The sequence below is a fragment of the Xiphophorus couchianus genome, chromosome 7 (assembly GCF_001444195.1).
Source record: "Xiphophorus couchianus chromosome 7, X_couchianus-1.0, whole genome shotgun sequence".
NCBI classification, from domain to species: domain Eukaryota; kingdom Metazoa; phylum Chordata; class Actinopteri; order Cyprinodontiformes; family Poeciliidae; genus Xiphophorus; species Xiphophorus couchianus.
In genome coordinates this window covers 28,155,594-28,176,927 of record NC_040234.1, presented here as the reverse complement: position 1 = coordinate 28,176,927, position 21,334 = coordinate 28,155,594, and the positions used below count along the sequence as shown (strand labels likewise).

Genomic DNA, 21,334 nt, shown 5'->3' with positions numbered 1-21,334 from the left:
CAAGGCTAATTTATTCTAAAATAGCTCAATAGAATAATGAAAACTTAAATAGTAACTAGGTCCATAAAATAACAGTGTTTGACTAGAAGCGAAAGGATTTTTGACGCACACACCAGACGCAGACAGGCATGACGGGGACACACCTCCTCCCCTCAGGCCCGGCAGAGCCGCCGCCTCCCACATTAGGACGGACGGGTTTGTTTCCCGTCTCCTGTCACAGAGGGAGAGCCACCGAGCCGGTGTCGGTGCTGTCGGACAGGCTGGGACAGCTCAAAAACACGCAGGCACCAACCGCAGGCGAACGCCAAGAGAACCGGACCGACCCTTTAAAATACCCAGCAGCAAAAATGGAGCAAAAACCTCTTCAACGTTTCAAGGCGAGCGCGTGAAGGTAGCTCGCGACCGGACCAACGTTTTTGGTTTTAAATTTGTTGGAAAAAGGCAGACTTTTATTTTATTCTTTAATTTTTTTCTTTGCTTCGCTAGTTGGAAGTTAACTTTACCTGAAGTTGCTGTCGAGATGAAGAGCCGCACTTCGTAAGCCGAGCGGACAAGATGGGCAAGTGGGAGCTGACCATGGTGAGTTTGGCTGGAAGCGTCACATATCAGGTGTCACGGCAAGTTGCCTGCTGTTTTCGGGGAGTCTACATTTTTTAGTTAGGGGGAGGAAAGTTGTTCTTTTAATGGTAATAATGTTATTTTCTCGCCATTCGAACGGGCTCTGTGTAGAATTTGATTTAGAGGACCACATTTAGTTAAGTTCGTAACCTAGCAACCTTTGGGCGGTTGCTAGGTTCATAGCAACCGCCCAAATGACCATTAATGTGTTTTTCTTAATATTGTTCATGCTTTCTTTTGCATATTTGTTGATTTCTAGCAGATATAATTTTGTCATTAACTCCAATCAATGCTATGTGGGATACACTATTTTATTAGTAAATTATAAATGATAAAATAACTGCACATATAGTAGGACTAGGGAGAAGAGGTTGTGTTTTCAATTAATAATGCCGGTTTTATCATGAACATTGTGGCTCACCGCTCCGGGTGAAATGTGGTCAGGGGCGGCACAAGAGCTGAAAGTTTGTTGAGGTCTTAATTCTAATTGTTGACACAATAAGAGAATTTCTCTTCTTTTGTGTTCACTTTTGGCATTTCAGATTGAGACAAGCCTGAAAAGTGAACCGTATAAAGAGGTGATTGTTTTTGTCTCAAATCTTTTTGTGAGCTCAGCATTTCAAATGAAATGTGATCCTAGCAAAGACGTGAGCAGCAGACAGGATCTGTCCTACTCAGTTACTATGGAAATTAAACTATTAATATTCCTATGACGCTTACGTTTATTTGTCTGCAAACCACCAATTAGTAGTTTGGTATTTGCAAATTCAATTATCCTGAATTTTTTTATTTATTTAACTGTACTTTGAATTATTTGCGGAAGGTTTGTCTGTTCAGAGATTTTTGTTTTACAGTTCAGCTAAAAAAAACAACAGATTTTTAAAAATTGAACAAAGATATTCTAAGAACAAAAAAACAGCTTAGTAACCTGGACTATTTAGCTGCATTGTTACCACTCTACTGGTTGGTATTTGCAATGCGGCCAATTCAGGATGACTGTTCATTTTCCTTGCTGCTGACTGGCTGTATCCATACGAGTAGAAATAAGGGCCACTGTAGATATTAGCTTCTGCGGTTGTGCTAAGATGGTTTCCACAGTGCATTTTAAAGCGGGTGGCGATGCTTTTGGTGTTTTGAAGTTTTAAAATAGGCAGTTCTAATCGATTTTAGAAGGAGTCTCAAGTATTGGCAGATTTCAGCTGTTTGTGGGCAGCTACTTTTAAATTAGCAAATTAGCTCCAATCTTTGGGTATTTTGGGAGAAAAAGTTACAACCTAATACTGGCCTGTAAAACTTACTTTGAGTTAAATGTAACGTCAACATATAAATGACACCAACTCATGTAGACCAAATCATTCCTTCTGATTTCTGTAGCAATACGCAGTGTCTAATAATAGGTTCTTTGAATATTGTTTTTGCGAAACTGGATTTCAGATGCTGCAGCTTGACTTGTTGTCTGTTTATGTTTTAGCTACTTAATGCTACCGCTAAACTAGCTAAAACTGTTTAGCGATGAACAATTTTAGCTGTTTATTGGTAAAACGATAGACAGCTGAAACTAGTTTAGTTAGGTAGCCAGACTAATTTAGCTATCTAGATAAATTAGTTTATCATTTCAAGTTACCTAGATAAACTAGCTCGCTAAGCTAAGTCAGTGCTACTTGGGATAAAGTTTTTTTTTTTAAATACTTTAAATTTATTAGCTAGGTAATAATAAATGGTTAACACTTATTAGCTGTAGTTAAACTAGCTAGCTAGGCAAATTTTGTTAATTAGAACAAATTTTTAATATATATATTTTTTTATTTTAGGTAGTATTTGTTACCTAAATAAAGTATCTAACGTTGACATTTTTAACTGAACTTTAAAAATTCAAAATTAGTTCCTACAGTTTATGGAAAAGTAGCTTATTTGATGGTTTTCATGTTAAAGTGTGATAAGCTGGTGGCCTGACTCAGGCGCACATATCTGATAAAACCGGTTCTCCAGTGTCATTCCAGGCACGCTTTTAAAAACTCTGCTTTGGCTTTGGCCCTAAAGCCAAACTGAAAGCTCTAACAGAACGCAAAGTCTAACCTCTTGTTTTGATTTTATGAAAAGAGGATTTAAATCTAAGAGCCATGACTCCTGCTGTTGTCAACACCTGCAGAGCTATATTGTAGTGTGCCTTTTTTTTTTTTTATAAGAGGACTGAATAGACTGGAAAAATATTTTTTTCTCCCCCATAGAGTTGCTGTGCCAACCTCTTGATTTTCCTTTATTTGTCCATAAACACTGATGTTTAGCTATAAGATTCTTGGAAAGATCAGAGCTGCAAGGAAGTTGTTTAAAAAAGAAAAAAAACAAACAGATACACCATTATGTTATTATTCTACATCTGTTCCATCTATCTGAATCAGCTAGATCTGAAATAATTGTTGTCATTATCACACGCCAACCTGTTTGTGCCGCCGCTGGAGATGATGACTATTAGCGGACGTAAATATTACCTCGTTGCTGCGGCTTTACGAGGGATCAGTGTTAAGTCTCAGTGGGCTGCTGTGTCACCTGTTTGTGTGGCCAGGATTGCTTGTGACTATTTCTGTTTGCTGAGTTCACCCTCTGACCCTTCTGTTGTAACTGTAAACATAACTCGATCCATATTTGAACATGTGACTCTGTATCTTTTAGTTTTTGGATTCTTGACAGTCATTCCCCACCCGATACTTGATTGTGTTTTTTGTTGGGTTTTTTTCTCCAGAATCCAGTGCAGGAGTGGGGTGAGGAGAAGGAGGACGGCGTCGTGTACGGGGTGACGCTGCGCCGGGAGCCGGACCCGTCCTCGCCCGGCCCCAGCGAGACGAGCTCCTGCTGCGGTTTTGTCCAGTACAGGACCTGCAAGGTGCGGCGTCTCAAGGCCGCCACACTGGACTTGCTCATAAATCACCTCCTGGACAGCAGCAGCAGCCAGGACTTGGACTACAGCCGGATCTTCCTGTCCACCTACCGGACCTACACCAGCACCACGGCGCTCATAGAGCTGCTCTTCCAGAGGTACAGCTGCCTCCTTTGACCCACTCCAAGCTGGCCACTGTCTGTTTTCATCTGGTCTTTTAGATTCTGTACTATCTACATCAGAGGTGTAAAAAGTACGGCCCATTCAGAGCATTTTGTGCGGACGACGATAGAAAGACGTCAAAAATTTGGTTTTCCATCTCAAGTTTGGAGATTGATATGGTTAAATAGAAAACTTTCCCAGTGATATTTTTTTCCTGCCTTAAATTTAACAAAATGAGCAAAACAAACTTAAAGTTCTGCAAACACACACATACACTGGAAAAACTAAATCTTACCAAGTATTTTTCCACCAGTGCAACAACACCAATACAGTGGGGAAATAAAGAATGGAATTATCTAGATTGATGGTTTTGTGTCAAAATGGCCTAGTCAAAGTTTTAATCCATTACAGATTCTGTGACAGGACTTGTAAAGTAATGTTCACAGATGTTCTGACTGAGTTTGAACTAATTTTTTCCAAAAAATGGGCGAAACCTTCTGGTTGGGGGCGCACTGATTCTATATTCCGGCTGATCACAGATACTTTTTTTTTCTTAAAAAAAAAACAATTATTATTTATTGTTTTTATTTTTTATTAATTTATTTTTGCTAAACGTAGCGAAAGAGTCACGAAGTTGGCAAGTATCCAAATACTAGTATCCGCCCATCATCCAAAATAAAGTGAGTCTGTACCAATCGATCGGCTGGCTAAACAAAATCACTGCATCTCCACTTCAGGTTCTAATTGTACAAAATCTAATAGAGACAAAACCCCAAAAGGAAACCTTTCAATGGGTCTGAATGCCCCTAGGAACCAATATTTCAGTTTATTTTCCAGGACAAAAGAAAGCATAAATCAGTCTTGGAAAAACAAAGCCTCTGTGTTTATTCATGCTCGGTCCCCATGTTTTGAATTGAGCCTTGTGTTTGATGTTCCCGCCCATAAAGCGAGCCTCTCGTCCCGGCTTTGATGTGATCGGTGCTGAGCAGGTGCTCATTAGCTGGAAGCTCCCAACAACAGCCATTATGCGTCGTTTGGGTTTAATGTTAGGGAGTAGGCGGGTGCAAATAATAATCAAAAGATTTTAGAAGACAGAAAGAAAGAAGCTGACTTTTGATTTTTAAAAAAATGTTTTTAATTTGCTTACAGAGACAGCACTTCTTCAGATGTGGACAACGTGGGTTACTGCAGGAGGTGGGTGGAAAATGTCCCAGCTTGAGGTTTGTTGTGGATTTTCATGGTTGGTAAAGTTTTCCTCCATGTGCTCTGCTCTCTCTTTCTCTCTCTCTCTCCAGCCTTCTGTTGACATTCATCCAGACGTGGTTGGATGAGTACAGCGAGGACTTCAGGGACCCTCCGCTGCACCCTGCTCTCTGCCTGCTGCTGGATCACCTGAGGATCAGCTCCGCCGTGCACGGCGGCATGCGCAGCCAGCCGAACTTCTGCTCACTGGCCGGACAAGCCGAGGAGCTGCTCAGAAAGTTCCAGAAAGACGAAGGTGACCCTCTATTCTACAACTTTTCCTTTGGCCACGATGACACAGTTGGTCTTCTTGACAGTAATTGTGGTAGAAAACATGTTAAGTTCCCACTACTAACAGTGATTTTTTTCTCCTTTTTTTAATTTCAGGAGCATTGTTGAATGTTGCTGCTGGTCTTGATCAAGGGGAGGAAGAGTATGCCAGTGAGGATTCAGGATGTGAAACCTCTCTGGATCAGGGCAGCATCATGGATTTCTCCGCCTCATCCATCGCTGAGCAGCTCACTCAAATGGACTCTGTGCGTCACTGGATATGTTTCATGTCTCTTTATTAAATGTTGCCTATATCTGGCTATATAAAGGCTGATGGTGGGCTTCTTTGACCTTCCCAGGCCCTGTTTGTCAAAGTGGTGCCCTACCAGTGTCTGGGCTGCGTGTGGTCCCAGAGAGACAAGAAGGAAAACATGTCTCCCACGATCCGAGCCACCATCACGCAGTTCAACGCGTTGACCAACAGGGTTATCGTGTCGCTGCTCTCCCAGTCTGCAGAACCAGCTAACGGCTCCTCTGGGTCGCCTCCTACAACTCCAGCCCAGAGGGCTCGCATCATTGAGAAGTGGATCAAAGTGGCACAGGTGTGTTATAGTAGCCAGGTGACTCAGGAGCTTTATTTAGTCATTATGTATAGGTGGTAAGCTTGGTTTATGCTTGACACATGAAAATAGACGCTCGGAATCAGGCCAACACTAATTTATACTGCGTGTCCTCACTGTAACCCGTATTATCCTAGACTCTAGGGGGCAGTGTAAGGGCGCCTACACTAAGTGTACAACACTACAAATAATGCTAAGAAGTAGAAATACACAGTTATCAAAATCAGTATGCAAACACCTGTGAGTGCAGTGGTGGTTTGTTTTGTTGTCCAGAGACACCATGTGTGTTTTATTAGTGTAACTTTTTGGAGAAATATCTGCTGTTGGACTACAATGAGTGGCTTATCTGTTCAGCAGCAGACTGCAGGTTGGCTACTGGCTTCAACTTCCTGATTAATCGGCTACACTTCTTAGTCTAGAACGACTAAGAATAACAATAGGGTATAACACCATGGAACCTTTGCATGTTTTCCCAAATGTGTATCACACACAATCTCATACCAACCCATGCCTGGTTAGCATAGAGTTGGAGAAACATTGAAGTGACGGGGGTCGGTTTTGTTTGGCAGGAATGTCGTCGCTTGAAGAACTTCTCCTCCCTCAAGGCCATCCTTTCTGCCCTGCACTCGAATGCTGTTTACAGGCTGAGGAAGACCTGGGCAGCTGTCAGCAGGTGAGGTTTCGGATCATCTTTCTATTTAATTTCATCTCAAAGGCCTCTTTGGCACTTCTCCAAGGTCTTATATAGGTTTTCTCTACATAAGAGCCGCTTAACAAGGACATCAACCTGCCAATGGGTGCAGATCTGTGAAACTCGATTGGCCGAATCGGCAGACGTCTCCTTTGGTTGATGACCCATATTTTAGCTCGGGTCGTGAACTGAGTTAAAAGTTCACTAGTTTGGTTCTAAGCTTCACCTAAGCTGCTTACCGTGCAAATAAGTTAAACTTTGGAAAGCTTTTCAAAATGCTTACTGTGGATAATGTTAGAACAACTTGCAGCTGTTGTCTTCATGTTGTCTTGGTCCCTGTTTGCAGAGACAGCATGGCCACGTTCGATAACCTCTGGGAGACGTTCCCGGACGAGAACTGTGTTCTGACCAACAGAGAGCTCCTGGTGGAGGTGAGAAAAACACATCACGTTTGCGGAGTTAGCCCTCACATACACAACTCATGAAGATCACCACTGCTGGTGTACCAATAAATCGCCCCAGAGTTCCTTAATCTTGGCAGATCGGTTATTGGCCATGACTAGCTGTTCTTATCAACATCCACAAAGGACTGAAAATTAGCTATTGTCCCTTTAAATGTAGGCATGTGGGTAGTTAACGATAATTAGCCCCCTATTGCCAACCTAGCAACTTTGACTTTTCAGACCAAAGAAAAATTGGTATCCGCCAAAAACGGACCCCAATCTAAACCTTCCCTTAAATGGACAGACCCCGTTTAATAATAAATTGGTATGAGATAATCAGTCGTGTTAACCATGATTGAAAAAAATATGACATTTTATCATTTTTACTCAAACACTTTAATCAAAAAATGCTAAATATGATGTAAAACAGTGGAAGACTGTTTAATAATAACAGAAAAGTCACAATTATTCCTTCTTACTGCTGGTGCTATCTTGGTTCCCCCATCATGATTCTACATGTATTTTTGCAAACAGAACTATTCCCAATTTCCTGTTAGACTGTGATAAACTGCAGTAACCTTCTTTCAGCCATCTGATCAGCAGTGTTGTAACACTTTCTGGCTATTACAGTATTCAAAATTCAAGGTCCAGATGTTAAACTGTTCAATTTATAACAGTATCAATTTTAAAATATGAACGTTTTAAAACAGAATGCCTTAATACCAGTAACCAGTACATGGTTCAATGTTAAGGTAAAAATCCTTAATATTTGGGGTGCAGCAATTGTGGTTTTCTGGTTGCTCTTTAAAAATCATGACCTGCCGATTACAATTTGCCCCATACAGAATTTTGATAAAATATTAATTGGTTTTGTATAAAATAAAAGAACCTAGAATTACAGACTTGGATCTTGAACAGGCAAAATAATAATAAAAAACTGTTACAAACAAAGAAACCAGAACGTTAGCTCATGAACGAGTGCAAAGATTGTCTCCTTGAACACGAATGCCACTCTTTTAATCTTTGAAAAGATTCCCTTTTGAGTTAATGTTTGCAGAAATGGTTATGAATAGCAAACAAGGGGCTTTGAGCACATCATGCTCCCGTCTCACTCTTCTCTCCGTGACTTTCTTTAGGGAACTGCGTTACAGACGTCTTTTGTCCAGCTCCAATAAAGAACCCTAAAGTCACCAGATCCCTTGCTCTTGCTGTACCCAGCAGCTAAACAGCCAGCGTTTGTTGCCCTACAATATCTTCTCTTGATTGCCTTACATTTTTCAGGCAGTCCTCTTATCTATGTAAACACTGATATTCATATGTATTCCAAACCTAAGCCTATTTGCTTATGGATAAAAGCTCTCAGGTACATTGGAAATTGACCTAAATCCTTTTGGGGGAAAAAGAAAATAACCTAACGATTAACTGTTAAACAGGATGTTCAGGCTAATGTGTGATAAAAGCTCTTCCTTTTGCCAGTGGAACTGTCTCCAACCTTAAACTGAGCACAGCTTTGATTGTCATCAACAGGATGGAAGCCAAGCCAATGTGGATAATGTTTCTCCAAAGTTAAGCAAGAAATGTCAACTCCGGCAGATGGTAAGCTATATCTAAATACGAATAAAGAAAAAACAAGAGAGCTTGATTAAGCCGGGGCTTGGCTTAGCACTTGGCCTTTCATCTTTGAGTCATTTTCATATGAGACAGAAGATTCATGCAAATCTCCCTCATACTCCACGCCTCTGAAAGAACTCCGCGAGGGTTGATTTCCCTCCCTGGAACGCGGCTGGAACCCTAAACTATTTTTAGCGCCGCTCGGCGCTGAGCGGGTTTCAAATGGCGTCAGGTCAATAGGATTATAGGTCAGTAATTATAGACCAGACGGGGGGTTTTCATGGGGTCCTGTCCACATTCTTCTGGGTGGTAATATGAGCGGTTCTGCTGACTGCCTTCAGTCCTGGTGTGAACATTGTCATGTTTAGATCTGTCAATGTAAAACAAGCCAATGGAAAAAAAAAAAAAAAAAAAGAACAAAACGGATTTTAGAGTAAAAGTAAAGGGGGAATAAACCTGCTGCTGTGATTTTAATGGTTTTCTACACATACAGAGTACCTCAAGTGCAGTGGTTCCTTACCTGGGCACCTTTCTGACCGTCCTCACCATGTTGGACACGGCTCTACCCGACACCACAGAGGTAAACGATGCTACGTTTATACTGGAATACTTGAACATTTTATTGGCAGTTCTAGATCAAATTGACCAGGAAGGCCAGTGAATTTCAGTAAAGAACAGAACAAAAGAATGAAACGATGTTTCATCATTTACTAATTATTTAATTAAGTGAGCAAAAGTGCCACTTGTGGCTCTAGAACTGGACTAATGAAAACTGTGCCCTTGTGTCGACATGGGATGAAGCTAAAAGTGCAATATCTTCATTTTTATTAAATTTTTAAAGTAAAACGGTGTAGATGAAAAGCAGACCAGTTAGTTGCACTTTTTCTGCCAGGTCGTCAGTTTCTTTTCTTTTTTTTTTTGCTAGGCAACATATATAGGCAACGTATACCAAACGTCAGCCTATTAGCTTATCAATTAGAAAAAAACCCCAATAAACTCCTGAGCAGCATATTCACTAAAAGTATGTATTAAACAATGGGTTTTACTGAAGTTATTTAAAAGCAAAAGTTATAAAAATTCTACATTTTAGGCTGGCTTTAGCATCTTTTAGTTACTGTTAGCATGGTTAGCATTAGTAGCTGTAAGAATTGGCACTCTTAACTTTCTTTAGGACTCCTTTTTCAAGCAGTACGCTCAATAACAGAGAGAATGAACCTGAAAGCAAATGAAACTGACATATTTACTGTAATATATTCCTTCTTGTTGTCTACTGAAGTCTTGCTCTTTGCTACATCAGCTGAGGGTTTTGTTAGCATTAGCATGAGCTGCTAGAAATGTGCTAAAAATGTCGCTTTTACCCATCGGAAAAAAGACTTTTGAGTTTCTCGTAACCCTCAGTTTTTTGTTGCGTGTAGATCATTAACAACTAATATTCTTAGAGAAGCAATAATGGTGGTTTTTAATACTAATAACAGCTAATAACAGTTTGATTGTTAAAGAAATTGCTGCCCTTTTAGAATGAAATAAAACAATGTCGCTAATTAGATATTTAAAATTATGCCTTTATACACTATTGAAGTTTTGTGCTTGTAAAATCAGCTGTGTATCAGTTACAGTAATTCACTTAGAAAAAAAAGACCCCAAAGACGTGTGAAAAAATTGCAGAGTTGTTCAAGAAAGCTATTTGTTGTACTTTTACCACCATGGTTAATATTTAGAAAAAAACAACTTAGGCTGTACCAAATTAATCATTGATTTATGTAATAAATGAAAGTACTAATAATCCACTCTCCTAACAGGATGGACTTATAAACTTTGAGAAGAGGAGGAGGGTAAGTAGTTCCTGACATTTACTGGATTCTTCGTCTTTATGTAACATTTTTCTACATGCTGGATGAGTGTATATTAGATAGTAGAGTAGTACATATGTTGTCAGCGTTAACAGAGAGTTAAACATAAACCTGAATTCATATTCGAAGCTGGAGTTCTCATGTGACTTTCTTGAGTGCAACTGCAACCTTGTTGCTCCGGGCCAGATTATGCAACCTGACGTCCTGACATCCAGCGGCGCGTTTCGCCCTGCTTTCACCGTCTCACCGTCAGCATTTCTCGTTTCCCACGCAGGAGTTTGACGTCCTGTCACAGATCCGCGTGCTGCAGGCGTCCTGTTCCCAGTACGGCCTCCCCAAACATCCCAAAATCTCCGCTTGGCTGCATGGACACAGACTGCTCACAGATCAGGAGAGGTGAGCCGAAAATATTTATCTATTTCCCCCTTCGTCATGTGACAAAATCACACGCGGCCCTGCTTGAGTGTAGTAAAGATTTGGTTGCTGTGGACTACAGAAGTTGCTTTTCAAAACCTTCTTTCTGCATAAAAGAATAAAAGAAATACAGGATGTTTTGATTTGGAGATTCAAATTCGGGGGAAAAAAGCAGTTTGCGTGAAAATTCTATACTTTCTTGTGTTTTCTAATTTTATTTTTTTCCTATTACAGCTATGAAATGTCAAAGCAGCTGGAGCCTCCGGTGGACGCTTGTTCACCGAATTCCTGGAGCAACCGCTCTATCACAAAGAAACTCTCCTTGTGAGTGTCGCACTGCATACAACGTCTCAAAAAGTAGTCACACTCTTTGACCTTTTTAAACTTGGTCACAATGCAACCACACCCTGCAACAAATTTTAATTATATTTTATGCAATAGAGCAATAAAAAGGAGTAGAGGACTAATAAGCGATTGAGCTAGTTTGTTACTACTACCTTCCCACACATGGAGGGTAAAATTTCTTCCCCTCCTTGCTAGTAACCTAGCTCAAGCTCATTTGGATTCTAGCGCTGGCTATCTGTTCAGACTTGTCCTGCTGCGACCTGTTGAGCATTGAGATGCTATTTTAGGCTTGAATAGCTTCGCCGCTAGGCTAACTCCTTTTAACACACCTTGAACGTAACAGAAGTGTTTCTCAGCGTCCCATCAGATCGGTTTTAGATGCAGAAAGTAACCCCCACCTGGCCAAGGAAATCAGCTTGCGCGTCAGATTTACAGCTGTACCGGAAACGTGAATACAAAGGTTCCAGCTCAGGATGTCTGTAGATTTAAAAAAATAAAATAAAAATGCCTTAAAATGTTTAAAATCTATGTAATTATTTGAAATTAGCACTCTTAATTACATTCCTTCCATTTCACAATTATGTTCCACTTTGTCTTGATCTGACGTCCTAATAAAATACTTTGGAGTTTGTGGTGGTTACATAATCAAATGTGGAGCTGTTGAAGGGGTGTGAATACTTTTCCTCAGTGCTTTAGCTTATGTTTGCGTATTCAAACCAGAAGTCGATGCTCATAATTTACAGCGCTCATCAGATTTATTTACATTTAGAAGATAAAAATCAAGTGTTGATTAACAGCTTGTGTAATATTGTTATTCTTCTGGTTCAGTTGGTTTGCTGCAGCATCCTTAATGAGATTTTCCCCCTCAGCTTCAGGTCGGTGAGTGAGACCGCTAAGAAACTCCCAGCTGACCAGATCAGCGTTTCATCCTCTGGATCCAGTGGATCTGAGATGGAAGATCTTTCTTCCCCAAACGCAACATGTTCTATTAAACTACAGGTAATCATCTCTCTCTCTCTCTGTGTGTGTGTGTGAGAGAGTGTGTCTTTGTTCTCAGATGAAAGCCCATTGTCTCTGTCTTGTATCTATTGTTTCTAGTGTTAACAGCGATGGTCTTTGTTGAAAGCTAAGTCATTCTGTGACTCCAACAAAATGCGCTCTGTTTCTCAAACAGTCGTCCCCTTGAAGCAAATGCAACATTTATGCATTTCTAATTAGTAGAGCAAAGGGGTGTTTAATACTTAAACACCATTCAAGAAAGTTTATTTTATTTTCTCTCTGCTTTTCCTCTCTAGTCCTTCCACAGCTCCTACAACAACGTTTCCGAGGTCTTCTCTTCCTCCTCCTCTTCCTTATCCACCCCTTTCCCCTCGGCGGCTTCCTATCTAGAGTCTCCGTCTGGTTCCCCGTCGGACTGCGGCTCTGACCTCTGCGGTACAGACCCGGCCACCGCTGCCGCCCGACCCAGTGCTCACCCGTCCCCCCACCACAAGCGCTCCATTTCCATGACGTCCCTGCCCATGTACAACCGGCAGGTCTGCGACTCCTGCATCATCCGCGTCAGCGTGGACCTGGGACTCGACAACGGCAACATGTACAAAAGCATCTTGGTGAGTTTGGTTCAGTTTGGAGTACGGCTTCGAGATGCGGCTTTAAAAAAAAATTAAGTCTTTGTTCGTGCCATCAGACTTTCTCACTTTATTTTCTAAAAACAGAAATTCCAAATGACTGAAAATATTTTCAAAAGGCGGTTTGTATCATCTTGTCTGTGACTTGTATGACAGAGTATTAGGAGCAGGCTAAAATAATAATAAAAAAGTTTAACAGTGATAATATTAGCAGAATAGAGATGCAACTTTACCAGAAGAACGTTTTAAAATTACAAGAGAAATGTTGCTTTAATTAGAAAGATCTGTATGGCACTTTCTTGATCATAATTCTGCATCAGAAGAAGCCATCTGTGATAAACACGGATGTAAACCGTGGTTGAAAATTATACTTATGAACTTTTGAAAGAAGTCTTGTCAGTCACAATCCCACCACTCTTAGTTGTGACTACACATCCAAACAAACTTCTCCACAAAAGCTGCAGTCAGTGCTCCACAAAAGGCCGCTGCTTGTATCCATAGATGACGGTATTTCTCATGTCTTCCATAAACAGTGTGCTGCTGTGTTACCTCTACGTTATTCTAAAGTCTAACTTCTTTCGCATCATTATAGTATGAACAACAACGCAAAAAAAAAGAATCAGATTTTAGCACAAAATTCGAATTGAACATTAAGGAGTGCTGTTTGAACATAGCCTCGGAGTGTTCACTCAAAAACCGCATCCGCTTTGTGCAGTATAGTCAGCACAACCCGCTAGTGTGAAGAAGATCAGTTTGAGTTTCTAACCAACCGGTCAAAGTTTAGAGCCGATCAAGCTGAAAATTCTGGTGGATTTCTTGGTGCTTTCTTGTCTAAAAGTATGAGCATGTTTAGACTTCCTTAAAACAAGCTGAACCCTAACCCTAACCCCAAGCACTTTGTATTGCCTTGTTGCTGAAAACGTGCTATATAAATAAAATTGCCTTACCGTACCCTGTTAGGGTTCATTGAAGAACATGAAGACTCTGTAGAGTCTATTTGACCTTTCTGGGACCACATTAACATAGATAATACTGCATTCCTGATGTTCCTGCATGCTAATCAAGTTAGATTTTTCCTCTTTTGATTTTTAAAAATATGTACATTCTGTCCTTCTTGCTCTTTATTTTACTTTGGGGCCACATCTTTGCTTAAATTCTTGAGTATGTAGGCTTTGGTTTGGTTTTGCATTGTTCAGTCAGGTGTTTTCATCGATAAATATCTGTCTGGTGTTTTTCCTTATCTCAACACCAGAACAGGAATCACTTAGGAAGCCTTACCTACAGTACAAACCAAAATGGAAAACCCAATCAAAACAGAAGCAGTTCTTCAAAATATCAAGAGAAAATGCTGAACGGGCCGTCACCAGCGCATGCCAAAACACGTCACAAACACAACACCGTGACTAAACGGAATGTTGCCACTCACTGAGGTGTGTGTGTGTGTGTGTTTTTTGCGTCTCTTTGTGTCTTTGCAGCTGACCAGTCAGGATAAAACGGCCCAGGTGATCCAGAGGGCTTTGGAGAAGCATCACCTGGAGCACATGAACCCGCAGGACTTCACCCTGTCGCAGATCATGTCGCAGCAGAAAGGTCCGACCGCACCGAGCCGGTCTGCGTAAACGCCGCGGTCAGGAGAGTAACACGACGATAACCAGCGTATGTTTCTCTGTCCGCAGAGTTGCTTGTGCCGGACAAAGCCAACGTCTTCTACGCCATGTCCACGACCGCTAACTTTGACTTCGTCCTGCGCTTGTACCACAAAAGCCAGAAGCAGCCGCTGAGAAAAACCGCCAGTCTCAGCCGTTTCGCCAGGTGAGGCCCGCAAGCCGAGCCGATTGGATAGATCGGTTCCTGGGAAAACGGGCTTCGACTCATAAAAGCTTCCCAAACTCTACGGTTCGTTGCTTTGCACCAAAAGGGATGAAAACAGAATGCGCTTAAGGAAGCTTACCAGATTCTGACAAGAAAAAAAAAGCACTTTAGTGACGGAACCTAAAACTCCTTCATCAGATTGCTTCCTGGTTGGAAGACTGCTGGGTGTGAAGTGGCTTTTCCCACAGAGATTTCATGTGAGCGCTGATTCAATTTGACTTGCTATTCATCATAATGACGTGTGGGAACACACCCTTGTACGGGAAGCACGTGCCAACGTATTTACACAGGAAAAGGAAAAAGAAATAACAGTGACAATTGCACGTTTCCCGACTGAGTTGGAGTCATTAAAAGGGATTAAGACTTAACCCAATAAAGGGTTAGAACATCTGCCTTTGTCCGACGTCGATGAGTTGGATGGCCTCAGAAATGCATGTGGAGGATGAGCTCTCCGGTTCATGGTGTACCTGTGATGGTTGCCACGAGCAACTGGCAGCTCTGACTGGAAGGAGGGCATTCCTGTGGCAGGGATCATGACGGCAGCGGCGAAACGTTGACGTTCTAGATCTGTACTCCCAATATACAAAATGAAAGGAAGCCTTAAACTAGCGGTTTTCTTTTTTTTGTGTTAGTTTGTCTTTTAGACTTTTCAAAGTTCAAAATTTTATAACGTTTTGTATTTATTTTGCCTCCACTGTGATTGATTCACCTTAACCGCACCTTTGTTCGATGAGCACATCTCGATGACTCATCACTTAGCAAGCTTATCTCTTAAATGGCAAAAACATTGCTTGTTTAAAAAAAAAAAAAAAAAAAATCCGACACAGAGTTTAAAATGTTCCCGTTAATGCCTTTGTAATTATTCTTTTTTTTTTTGAATGTTTCAATATCTAACACTATAAAAAGTCTGTATTTAGTTAAGCTGTAACTAAACAAACTGACCCAGGATTGAAGTTGTGCTAAAACCAGCTAACCGTTTGATTGTGTTGACGGAATTTTCCAGAAAGTCACGTCGGTCGAGGTGACGTCAAGATCTTCGGTTTTGCAGAAGGGCAGCAAAGACGAACCGGATACCGTAAACACACATGTATTAAATCACGAGTTTCTTTCCTTTGAAAGCCTGCAAGTTGAGAGGTTTTCAGCCCTGAGGGGAGAAACGGCTGCTGTGGGAAGATAATGAACAGGCTTTTCCCTGCCTTCCACTTCCCACAGAAGCTGTTTCTGGAAAACACACCTCAGTGTAACGTGTTCCTGCACATGACACCTGAAGCCACAAAGTTTTTTTGTTTTTTTTTTCCTGTAAAACTTATCATATAATTGTTTTAAATTACCAAAGATGTTCCAAACAACAACAAAATAATTTACTGTTTTTAATTCAGAATTTGATACGCATTACCAGGATGTATTAAAAGCCATTAAATAAAAATAAAAAGTTTCCAACCTGCCCTGGTGAAAAATTAATATACTAAGTATGTAAAATTTTTAACATTCTTGAGCATACTTTAAGACAGACTAATCATGAGTTTACTTCAAGTTCACTTAGGATTAGTGAACTTAAAGTGTGACATTTTGAAACAACTAATTTTGTGCTTAGTGTATTTTAACAGTATTTAAATTGTATTAAAGCACAATTTAAAGTGTCCTAAGTGTACTTCAACGTAGTTTTTTTGGACAACTGAAGTTATACTTTGCATACTTTAAGTATATTGTTTTTTATGTAATATAAATGTGCTTGATTAGTATATTTTGAGTGTACTATTTTTGTGATTGAATTACATTTAAAATATATTTAGAATGTATTTTAAGTATATTGGCATTACATATTTTATATTTTAGTAGTGTGATTACAGTATGCTACAATTACACTTTTGGTTTATTATAATTACTAATGAAGTACACTTTTTAGTTGATGTATTTTATTATTCTGCTTTGCCACTTTGTACATTACATGCTTCATACACACTACAGTGCTGCAAACACATCAGGCTACCAGAACATAGAAGGTGGTAATGCGCCATTTTTGTTGTCTGCCAACCGCCAAAAAACGTCGAAGAAGAAGAACCGGGAAAGGGGGGGGGGGGAAGTCATGGACTTCCGGCTAATCAGTTTTGTGAAACCGCCATTTTTCTTTTCCTCGACCAATTTTTGTAGTTCAAGTTCAGCTACGCCGAAGTTGCAAGTAACCAAGTCAAAACGTTAGGTTCCAGCGGTATTGGGTATTTCTTATTACCCGTCATCGGAGAATCTTCGAAGTGTCTGGTTAAATGTTATTTTTGTCAGAAAAGTACACACATTAGTGAAGATCGAAAAGTAGGCCTACATTTAGTGCTTCAGCAACCTCCGGAAATATCGAGTGATTTTCCGAAAGACCTCCTCTGACTGAGACGGCGGTTCCTTCCCTCTGTTGAAACAGCAAAGCGGTAAGTAAGCTCCAAACCACATTAAAATGACAACAAAGCTTATTTTAGACCGATTTTTTTTTTTTGTGATAATGACGTTTTTGGTCATTGGTTTGATAGCAGCATTTTTCCTTCCTCTTCTGTTAGCGCTGTGTGCTAGCTTTCAGCAGCCTCCTTAACATATTATTATTTATTTTTAACGTTTTTGCTTAGGAGAAACCCATCGCCATGCCTTCAAAGAAGTTCTCTCCCATTAACTACTTCCTTCAGTCATATTGTGATAGCATTAATATTTTAATAGGTATCTGACATGTATGAACACTATGGTTAAGCTACCCTATAATTAATTATAGTTAATTATAGCTAATTGTAGTCTGAGAAGATGGAGAGGATGTAAACACAGAAATAACACAATTGCTATCCATTAAAAATCGTCTTCATTCTCCTGCCCCGGGTCAGACTCTGACTTTGGCTCCAACATGTACGGATGCTGGACGGTGACATCTTGGATAAAACATTTCCCCTACGATAATCATATCGTTTCTATCAAGATGGCCGAATGGCGTGGAGTGGAACGATGTGCCACCTGGTGCGGGGCCGGGCGTGAAACGTCTCATTCACATTTAAAAAGACTGCAGGGGCACATGCGGGCTCTGTGGAGCCACAATAACGAAGAATTCCCACCAAAGCATTGCATTTCTACTGTATGTGGACCATAAGACCATAAGCTTTTACATATGAAAAGATGTAAAAGCATGATATGTCCACATTGTATTATAGTTATTTGCTTAATTATGTTACTGTTGTTTGACATACAAAAAAATTACTACAGCAATTAGTGTTATTTAAATCCATAGGTTTCCGATTTTGCAAAATTGATCGCCAAAAGTGCTGCTTTTCTGTCTTTGCACACGTAGCAGCACTGCCCCCTGCTGGTGCTCGTTTGTAGTCACACCACCCACTAATTCTGTCGGCCTTATTAAAAATAAAAAAATCAAAATAACTCACAGTTCATTAATAAAGTTAGCTTCGTCGAGTTTGTTTCTTATAAACTAAACGCATTCAAGAGAGAATCTGGTCAGGCAATGTGGTCCCACATTCAATCCATAATCTAATCACAAAACACAGAAGCAATGTCAGACACAGCTTTCTTCAGGTCTATACTACAAACAGGATTTTGGAATTAAATTACATTTAATTTAATTTAACAAACTGATCTAAATACAAGCTTGTCCTGTAGCTTGTAAATGTTTAATAATGGCTAAATTCTAAAAAAAAAAAAGCTATGAAATTTTGAGCTAAGTGATAGGTCATCTGTATATGCGTAGGAGTGTGTGTAAGAATATGTATGAATAAGCATATGAACAGGCATAAGTTTGTATTTATAAGTATAATCCTAAAACATACAAACAGATTTGATGAGGATCATTGGCACAAATCAAATAAGACCAGTCAAAAATGCTCAGGCCAAATTTCTGAGAAGGACCTGAAATGTAAGCCCTATTCCAGTCCATTCATAACTCTGGTTGTGTTATGAATAAATATATTACCTCAGTTAAAAGTTACAAACTTTCATATGACTTTTAGTTGAGAAAGTTTCTGTGTTGGGGAGAATTTTAAATTTATATCCAGCCGTAATTAGCAAAGTGGCAGTGCTAATTTCCAGTGTTGTATAGTAACGAAGTAAAAATACTTCACTACTTTACTTAAGTATATTTTGGAGTACTTCATACTTTCCTCGAGTATGAAAATTTTTGATGACTTTCACTTTTACTTCACTATATTTCCGAACTTAATCGCGTACTTTTACTCCGATACATTTTCAGTGTGTGGTTTAGTTACTGTTACAAAAAAGCGCGAGAGAGAAACGCAAGTGTTTTGATCCCACCTACTGATTGACTGCAACAAAGTCGGTAGCCTACTTGCCTGGGCTTGTTCATCACCTCCAATAGGATCCACCTGTTTCGCTTCTCCCATTAAACACAAAGCAAGTCTCGCAATCAGCAGCAGCCACATGGAGGAGGAGACGGAGACCACAACGACTGCAACTACGTCGGACATGGCTCCAGGGGAACCACCAGCTGGTGATGAGAGCCCATGGCCTTATTTAAACACAATATACTCTTTCGTGGGTGTTAAAGATTCGTCCTACCGCATGCAGTTTATGTTATTCCTGGCCGAAGATGTGGAAATTCTATCTTACAAAAACTCCCCGTCCAACTTGAAGAAACACATCGAGGTAACGTCTTATGAAATGGTTAAATCCTCCTGTTTCAGTAACTATAGCTTGGTCACTAGGCACTATTGTGAAATCTTGAGCATAACGTTACCTGTATAAATGAACTTTGTTTGACATTGTTTCAGTTCCACACGTGGTGTATTTAGCTTAGGCCTAATGTTGACTGTAGCAGGCTACTATTAAGGAAGAATAATTTAACATTAACTTTGGACAAAACGTTTGGCTCTTTCTTCCTTAAAGTCCCGGGATCCCTAGCGGGCGGTGCTGCAGCTAGAGAAAGTGAAACAACAGAGCGCGTTGACGTCACAGATCACAGAGTTTAATCCCATACAAAGCAACGCATGAATCAATTAACAAAGCTGCAGAGGTACAGAGATATGCATTTTTCTCATAAAAATAAAAACAGACAAGGGGAAGACAGACAAACACAAAACAAAGACAAACAAAAAGGCAAAAAATAGTGGCCGCTCTCTGGATTTTAGCGCTGACACGAAATTTTATACTGAGTGGGTGTTTCTTCAATTTAATATATTCAATTAAGGCGTTCCGTTCTTCGACCAATTAGAACTCCCGTAGGGACTTAGAGAAACTTAAGAACCTCCCTGATTTACGGCAAAGATTGGAGGGCCGTCTGGTTTTTGTCTAAGCAAAAGGGCGGACCACTTAGTGCTAATCCCTGTCTGGTACGGGCGGATCCCTGGCGCCGAAAGGTCCTGAGATGAGATTTCGCAGATACCTCTGAAGTCTCTTCCCCCAAACTCTCATACTTTTGCCCCATCGGAATGCTAATTTTATGGCTCTGTGTGACAGCGGGAGGCCCCTGCTTGTCTGAATGCCTGCTATTCGGCCCCATCCCGCATCTCAGACAAAACCTGTTCCAAATAAGAGTATTGAATATAACTTTTACACATGTCGTAAGATTAACTGTATTAAGCACTAAAAATAATCATTTTTCCTTAACACTACCTAGACTCCTCTGTTCAAGGGGGGACAGAAGCCATAGCGATAGCAATTTAGACTAAATTTAACGAATATAGAAAAGGCATGCAAGTTCAAAACCACAAACCATTAACATGTGCTACTCTTTAAAACTGGAACAATTTATTAGCAGGTTTAATTTTGCCTGCACTTGGTTGTGTACATTATTTTAAGTGTATTTGACAAGTTTACCAAAATATAAAAAAAAGTCATTCAAACTGCATTTGCCTTGTTTTACTTTTTACTTGTACTTTTCATTACATTACTTGAGTACATCCATTTTTACAGTAATTTCCATACTTAAGTACAAGAAGTTTCAGATACTTTAAGACTTTAACTCAAGTAACATTTCAGTCAGTGACTTGGACTTTTACCAAAGTCGTATTTTGGAGAGGTGCTTATACTTTTACTTGACTCTGAGATTTCAGTACTTTATACAACACTGGGTCAGAGGCGATATTTAAAAATATACTTGAATGTAAAGCCTTTGTCAGCTGTTATAAATGCGCAAAATGATATCAGCTCATATTGCTTTGCACTGAAACAGTGCATGTGTCAAACGTTGCGTTATGTTTTATATTGCAGCACAGAGACAATCTAATATTTAGTGGATTATGTAATTATTCAAACTTGAATGTCCATGTCTGGTATAATTTATGTCACTTGTGGAAATAAAACGAGCAAACATGGCAACTGTAACGAGTTCACTGGAATTGGTTCATTTACAAAATTGAAAACTGTAAACATTTTTCTATTAATATGGCTGTGGAGACCACATGGTGAGGAGCTGCAGAGACTCTGCTCAGGTGGGATCCTGCATGCTGTTACGAGACACAAGTCACTATTTTTGCTTTTCGAAAAGCATCCAATTTAATATATTTTCTTATTCCGTAAATTCTTCTTAAATAGTTACCATAAACATCGATTTAATGCAACATTGCACACTTGTAATGCTACACTACTTTGTATAAATTTAAAACGGTGTGTTTTATAACATAAAAAAAAAATTGTAACCCCAGAATTATCCAAACCTAAATGAAGACATTTATGCGACGGAAAAGACAATAAATGAAACTT

The 21,334-nt window shown here is 39.9% G+C and overlaps 1 protein-coding gene across 1 annotated transcript; it reads left to right on the top strand.

The window, feature by feature from the left end:
• The first annotated feature begins 165 nt into the window (after nucleotides 1-165).
• On the top strand, nucleotides 166-16,086 carry LOC114148244 (ral guanine nucleotide dissociation stimulator). Its single transcript, XM_028023385.1, has 18 exons — nucleotides 166-391; nucleotides 487-579; nucleotides 3,359-3,651; nucleotides 4,805-4,849; nucleotides 4,951-5,153; nucleotides 5,285-5,433; nucleotides 5,527-5,769; nucleotides 6,357-6,460; nucleotides 6,825-6,909; nucleotides 8,449-8,517; nucleotides 9,026-9,112; nucleotides 10,332-10,364; nucleotides 10,657-10,778; nucleotides 11,031-11,120; nucleotides 12,011-12,140; nucleotides 12,437-12,751; nucleotides 14,245-14,359; nucleotides 14,446-16,086. The coding sequence occupies exons 2-18, from the start codon at nucleotides 556-558 to the stop codon at nucleotides 14,583-14,585; spliced, it is 2,247 nt and encodes a 748-aa protein (XP_027879186.1). The 5' UTR covers nucleotides 166-391; nucleotides 487-555; the 3' UTR covers nucleotides 14,586-16,086.
• Nucleotides 16,087-21,334: the final 5,248 nt, after the last annotated feature.